A 7,435-nucleotide genomic window follows, 5' to 3' on the forward strand; every position below is an offset into this window, starting at 1 on the left:
ATTCTTTGTGCTTGTAGCAATAATGCGATGATGGACTTCTTGTCACTATTTTTTATAACCTTTCCCTTATCATGAGAAAATAAGGAAAATCGTACATATATTTGCTCAAAGTATTAGGTTTGTCCACGATCATTCTCCAATCAGAATTTCTTCTATTACACATCGCGAAGGGTTTCCAAATTACAATTTCAAATAATGAGTCTAATTTAGTGGCTTTTGATTGCAGGATGCTACATGGACAACATAGTTTATTGAGTATGTTATTTAATTAGAACATGACCTGGCACAATTTGACCAGAGGAAGAAACCAGAAAAAATGAAGCTGCTATAGTAACTCTTCATGGTCTTTATTTGGAGTAAGATCTCATCCTTATCACTTCTTTCGTGCACAGTACAACGCACATTCATTCCTTTGTTTCTAAACAAGACCTTCTACAATACCATAGCAATTCATTTATCTAGTATTATCTTTGGTCTGTAGCAAGCGCTCGCTCAGAGAGCTCCTGATCTTTTTTTTTGAACACAAGGAAGGCGCATTCAGGCGCCAAATTTCATTCAACTCATTTGCAAAGTACAGCGTGTATTACAAATCCTTCAACCTGAAAGTCTTGAAGAGAAAGCATAGAAGGACAAGGGGAATGAGCTGAATTTGTACAACTAAAAACAGGTTCTATTCTTGAATTGAGAACCTGGTGAGCACAGTTGTGGGCAATGCTATTGATATTCTTGGGAATGTGATAGATAGCATCAAGTTCACTAGAAGAGTCCTGCATGAAACTACTTATTTGAGGTCGACATCTCCAAGCTATAGAGTTATCCTTAATATTGCTGGAAACCACCATCTTTGCCAAAGAAAGGTTGTATGTGAGGAATGACACATTATGGAGTTGTAACCTGCAAGCCACCTTGGCAGCAAATTGAAGGGCCAAGGCTTCAGCCACAAGAGGGGAATGTGTAGAGTTAGCAGAAGCTTGTATCATGATTTTTGTGTCAATGTCATCTCCAGGAATAAAAATGAAAATTCCAATTCCTGTTGCTTGAAGATCACTTCTTCCTGGAATGTTGTTGTTCTTCCATGAGGCATCAGAATAAACTTTTGTTCCTGAAATTATCGCATCAGACTTTATAGTTGATCCTTGAAGAGGTTGTCCCATTTGTTCAGAACCTGTATGAAGAGTAGGAGAGGAAGGATTGACTTTCTGCAATTTTTGTTCATGAAAATCCTGCAGAGAAGAGATAGCTAGTGCTGCATGTTGCACTTGATGAGGTAGTGAAAATTTCCTGCAAAAAAGAACCTCATTTTTAGCTTTCCACAAGCACCACATGAATGTAAAAATATTAGGAATAGTGGCATGCGGATGATTAGAGGTAGAAAGGGCAATAATGATATCTGCAACAGAAGTATGATTTGCAACTAAAAACTCAGATCTGATGTACCATGGATGAGCAAACCAAGCAGCCTTTGCAAAAGAACAAAGAAAAAAGAGATGCAGATCATCCTCTTCAATATTACATCTAGCACATAATGTACTAATGTGAATAGAAAATCTACCAGCTCTGGCACCTGATGGAAGAGCTCGCCTGAGAAGTCTCCAAGCAAAAGTCTGGACCCGAGGGGACATAAATTTTTCCTTCCATACCTGTTGAAGAATAGACTGAATAGATGTGTTTACCTGTCTTGGTTGATTGGCCTGCACAGAGTGAATTTGTTGCAAACAAAGCTTGTATGTGCTCTTGGAATTGCATTTTCCTGAAGGGGTTAAGTCCCAACAAAGAATGTCTCTGCAATCATCAAGAAGAATATGAGTAGCGATAATAGCCGAAGCAGAGGGCTCCATAAAAAGGTTAGAGACGAGCTGAGTATTCCACACTTTTCTCCCAGGCAACCAAAGATCAGAAACCTTAGCCGGATAGATAAAATTGCTACTTTGCTGAATGATAAGATGATCATACAAATTGTGCCAGGTAGAGCACCAGGGGGAACTCCAAACAGAAACATTCCCTTGGGAAATTTGATAAAAGGAGTGGGCTTTGAGCATAGGCATGACTTTGAGAACAGACGCCCACAAAGCAGATTTTGGGGTATTGGAATTCGCTCTCCAAATGGAAGAACCTGGAAAATATTTAGCACGGAGAACTTGATAGATGTGACTATCAGGGTTATCAGCCAATCTCCAAGCAGCCGCAAGCAGCAACCCCTGATTCATTGCAAGCATGTTTTTGATACCCAGTCCCCCCTCCTTTTTAGGTGTACAAATGTCTTTCCAGGCCCTTAGGCATAAAGCTTTTGAACCAGCCTCCTCTCTGACTCCTACCCACCAAAAATTACGGATGACAGCGGTGAGCTTCGCAAGGAATTTTTTAGAAAAAAGTATGTTGGACATATAGTAGACAGGGATGGAAGCAAACACAGAATTGATGAGCTCAAGTCTGGCGGCATGGGATAGTTTATCTGCCTTATAAGTGGGAAGCTTATTCTTAAATTTGTCAAAAACAAAGTTATAAGCGGAAGCACGATCCTTAGCAGGGAGGATTAACGGGTGGCCAAGATGAGTAGATGTACCATCAACAAGAGGAATAGGGAATATATGAGTGATTTGTTGAGCTAAAGGCTAGGAAACGTTGGCGCTAAAAAAAATAAAAGACTTGTCCCAGTTTGGAGTCTGCCCGGAAAGACAGCAGAAACGGTTGATGAGGTTGGCCATCTGGTTAGCCTCCTGCACCGTAGCATTGCCACAGACCAACAAATCATCAGCAAAAAGCATGGAGTGAATAGGAGGACAGTCTGGACCAAGAGAGATCCCAGACAAGCAATTTTGGACCATAGCATCCTGTAAGCTTAAAGAAAGTTCATTAATAGCAAGGACAAAAAGATAAGGCGATAAAGGACATCCTTGTCTTAAGCCTCTGTTACTACGAAAGTTGGCGAAAGGCTGACCATTGATAATAACAGAGAAACTTGGGGAAGAGATGCAAGCATAAACCAAGTTTATAAAGTGACCATGCAACCCTTTGCGAGAAAGAGCAGAGACTATGAAGTTCCATTCAAGGCGATCAAAAGCCTTGGCCAGATCAATTTTAAGCAAGAACGCTTGTTGTTTCCAAGATTTAAGGGCAAAAGTGTGAGTGATCTCTTGGGCTAAGATGATATTATTGGATATGCGTCTACCTTTAATGAAGGCTTGTTGGGAAGGATCAATATAGTCAGGAAGGTGAGGCTTCAATCTGTTGGCCAAGGTTTTGGAAATGATCTTATAAATGACATTGCAAAGGCTGATAGGTCGATAGTCAGAAGGGATTTTTGATACCAATTTCTTAGGAATAAGAGCAATGTGAGTATCACTAATATGTGATGACATTATACCTGTCTGGTAAAAATTTCTCACCATAGCAGTGACATCGTCACCAATCCAACTCCAGGTAGCAATGTAGAATTCGACATTGAAACCATCAGGCCCCGGAGAGGCATTTAGCTTCATGTCCTTGAGAGTGTTAAAAATTTCCTCCTTATCCGGGACACTATAGGTGTAATCCTGGCAGTCAAGAGGAAGACTAGATGCAAGAAAAGGCCTACCAACATTCACATTAGGAGAAGCAAATATGTATTTAAAATAGTTCACAAAAGTATTCGCAATGTTTTGACGATTAAAGTGGATGTTGTCATTCTCATCTTTTATGGAAACAATAGTATTCCTCTTTCTTCTTTTAAGAACAGCATGGTGAAAAAATTTAGTATTCCTGTCTCCTTGGGTGGCAAAAAATTTCTTTGCTCTTTGCCTATAAAAATCAGTAAGCTTTGACAGATTTTGTTCATACCTGATAATGAGAGACGATTCCATTTGATGGTCCTGCATGGACAGTGGCTGCATTTGAATACCGTTGATTTGTTGTTCTAAGTTGGCAAGCTCCTGTTGAATAGGCTTCTTCTTTTTGCACCAAACTTTTAAAGCACCTGCAAGATTATTAGTACGAGCAGAAAAATTCATGTTGGTAGCAGAGATCCAAGCACTTCTAGCAAAAGACTGAAAATCATTCTCCTTCAGCCACCAATTATCAAACTTGAAACTCTGTTTAGGTTTCCTGTACCTACCTTCAGTGGTAATAAGGATGGGAGCATGATCACTAAGAATAATGGGAAGGTTAAGAACTTTAGTGAGGGGGTACTCAGCACACCAATCAGGATTAACTAAACCTCTATCAAGCCTTTCATAAGTAGGTTTGGAAGAAAATCTCCTATTAGTCCAAGTATAAGCAGGCCCTGAGAACCCCAGATCAAAAAAACCACAATTCTTGATCAAAGCACGAAAAGCATACAGGCGACGATAATTCACATTAGCATTACTTTTATCCACATCATACAAAAGTTCATTGAGATCTCCCATACATAACATAGGCTTCCCAGGGTTATCATACACAAAATTTGAAATCTGATCCCAAATCACATCAGTTTGTCTGTGATAAGGATCACCATAGATGCAAACTAGACCAAAATCTCTACCGGTAGCTATATGAACTACATTCGCTAAGATAACATAGAAGGAAGCCGTATTCACATGAACTTGAAGCTCATCATTCCACATCAGCCATAAACCGCCTGAGGAGCCCCTCGAAGGAACTACAACACTATCACATATGTCAAAACGATTAATAAGATCACGAGATTTAACTTTGGAAGATCTGATTTCAGAAACAAAAGTTACCTGAGCTTTAGTGGAATGAATGAATTTGGCGAGATACGTCATCCTTTCATTGCCAAGGCCTCGCCCCATTCCTCGGCAATTCCAGGCTATGAGTCTCATGGCGATGGAGGCGCGTTAGGGCCATGCGCCGCTGCCCAATCATAGTCCATAGATTCTCCTACTTGACCTTCTACTGTGGATGGAACTCCGGAGTGATAGCCACCCACCTCCACATGGGAATGAACAGTGCCTGTACTGACAGATGGTGAACGCGAGCGAAGTCTACAGTCATCATAGGTTCGTCCAACACTGTCGCCTTGGCTGGGGGATGAGGCACGAGCTCCACCTCTACCCAAGACCGCACCATGTACTCCCTTGCCAACACTATGATTACTTAACCTAGCAGAATCACGTGTCCAAACTCGGCGTTGCCTCTGAAAGCTGGCATATAAGCCTGAAGAACCACCTCCTGGAGGAATATCCCAACGGGTACCTCGAGACTTAGGCCTGCAACCAAGAATAGAAGCAGAGAGCCTTGCTCCAGAATCGGCACCTGCTGCAATAGAAGCACCAGCAACAGGAACCCATGAGGCAACATGAGCAGATGCTTCTGGTCCTGCATGATCCAAGAGAACAGGTGGAATTGATCCACTTTGGTGAATAAGCGCGGGGCTCTGGTCAACTTCTCTGATCGGAGGTGCTTGAGGGGAGGGAGGGCTCCTATTCTCATTATCCAGCAAAGTCTCATTATTCCTCAAAGGATAGAAGCGTTTCTTTGGTGGAGGCGGCAGTGGGCCTAGTATGGAGGAGCTTGGGCGCTTTGAACTATTACTCATGTGGGAAGGAACATATGAATCAGAGTAACTGCGATTGGATTGGTGGGTAAGGATCTGTCCATGAACAGTGGGGCAAAATAGAGCAATGGAAGCTGGCATGGAAGATGTGTTTAAGTTTTGAGTGATATGAAGCGTGGTTGTACCTTCTTGTCTTGCATCTGTTGGGTTGCTTTGAGTAGACTGAAGATTATTGGCAGGTCGACCCGCATCGCCTTGTCTCTCAGATTGACTGGCCCCAACATTAGTGTTGTGAGTCTGTTCTGCTGCTCCCCATTGAACGGTGACTAGGTGGTTATCATGCAGATTTCCCTCATGAATGTTGGTATATAGTCGCCCACTATGACGGTGGATCTGCCGCTGCTCCTCCACATTAGCATCTTTAGATTGTGAATTTGAATCTTTGTCATTGTAACTTCTGACCAATTTGTCTTTATCTTTCTTCTTACATAAATCACTTGAACCGTCAACAGAAGTTAAGCCCTTTCCTTTTTCGTCGTCTGCAAATAAAAGCTGAAATCTTATGAGCTGTTGATTCTGAAATATATTTAACCCATGATTTAAAGAGCCTCCATGTGTAGAATCCAATTGCGGGATGAGCTCTGCATAAGTAATCCACTCTCCAAATCTTTGTGATGGAATATCCCCAGCTGAAACTCCCCTTTTGTGCCTTTCCAATATAATCTGATTCCTAAGAGGGCATCCCTGAACATTGTGGAACATAATTCCACAGAAAGAGCAAATCCTTCCAATCTTCTCATAAAACAGATAGGCCAGAGCAGATGATTCATTTGGAAAGGTTACCATAATTCTATCCTTAATAGCATCATTGATCTGTAACTTGGCAGTGCCCCACATATACTCAGCTCTAGTAAATAACATTCCTTGGTGTAAAGGATGAAATTCAGAGGGCTCCTGATCCGGGTCAGCTCACTAACGTTGGGAGGGGAAGTTTTTCATTTAAAGCTTTTTCACACGGTTTCTTTTCAAGCGATTTTATTTGGGAATCGTCTTGTCGACTATTTTAGAGTTTTTCTCCAGGTTTTTCCTTTTTCTCCTTTATAGTGTTGTTTCTTTGCTTTTTGTTCCTTTTTTCTCTTTCCTTCTTTTTTCTCTTTATTCCATGTTCTTATTTTCTGTTCATCATTATTAAAACAGGTACATCATGTATTCAAGAAACATGTGTGTTTCATGCTCATCGTGTAATTTTTTTAAATCCACTTTATATTAAAAATGTTTATCATGTACTTTAACAATGTTCCAGTATATTTAAAATATGTTCACCTTGTATGGAAAAAATGTTCATCTTGCCTTAAAAAAATTCATAGCGTTCTCTAAAAACGTCATCATGTATTTAAAAGGGTTTAGCGTGTTACTAATCACGTATTAAAGAAGTATTATAGTGTTTTTTCTATAGAATGTTTATCATGTATTTTAAGAATGTTCCTTCTTTTATTATTTCATTCATTCAAGTAAATATGAAGATTGATTATGTAGGTCTATGTTTTAGTAATTTCTAATATATTATGAGTTTTCCAATCGGACCATAACTATTCTTCATGTTTTACGTTCAAGGCATTTCTATGTAAATTGAATACCAAGATAGCAGTGCCGATAGTCAATATGGCTCTCGATGGTGCGCCTCATATGATAGATTATATAGCAATAGGTTTGTGCTAGTTTTCTTGGCAAGATTATAGACCGGGGGGGGGGGGGGGGGGGGGGGGCGCTCCCCTCCCGCGCGCCCCCAAGCTCCTCCCTCCTCCTGCCGCCGCCAGCACGCATCGCCGGGCCTTGCCCGCGTGGTGCCGGCAGCGGCAGGTCTGCCTGTCCCCGCGTGCGGCCTCCTCTGCTCGGGCGATGGAGGCTGGCGGCGGTGTTCTTCGGCTGGCGATGGTGTGTCCTGGCGGCGGGGTCCGCGGA

General features: G+C 41.5%; 2 protein-coding genes across 2 annotated transcripts; both read right to left on the bottom strand.

Moving 5' to 3' along the window:
* Positions 1-536: 536 nt before the first annotated feature.
* Positions 537-4,722, bottom strand: LOC125548267 (uncharacterized). Its single transcript, XM_087515219.1, has 3 exons — positions 4,701-4,722; positions 3,387-4,615; positions 537-1,832 (listed from the first exon to the last, which is right to left on the bottom strand). The coding sequence occupies exons 2-3, from the start codon at positions 4,578-4,580 to the stop codon at positions 561-563; spliced, it is 2,466 nt and encodes an 821-aa protein (XP_087371345.1). The 5' UTR covers positions 4,581-4,615; positions 4,701-4,722; the 3' UTR covers positions 537-560.
* Positions 4,723-4,795: 73 nt separating this feature from the next.
* Positions 4,796-6,394, bottom strand: LOC147989806 (uncharacterized). Its single transcript, XM_087536216.1, has one exon. It carries the CDS (start codon positions 6,392-6,394, stop codon positions 4,796-4,798), a length of 1,599 nt encoding a protein of 532 aa, XP_087392342.1.
* Between the last annotated feature and the right edge of the window lie 1,041 nt (positions 6,395-7,435).

The sequence above is a fragment of the Triticum urartu genome, chromosome 1A, assembly GCF_056163025.1.
Source record: "Triticum urartu cultivar PI428250 chromosome 1A, HENAU_Tu73, whole genome shotgun sequence".
Lineage (NCBI taxonomy): Eukaryota > Viridiplantae > Streptophyta > Magnoliopsida > Poales > Poaceae > Triticum > Triticum urartu.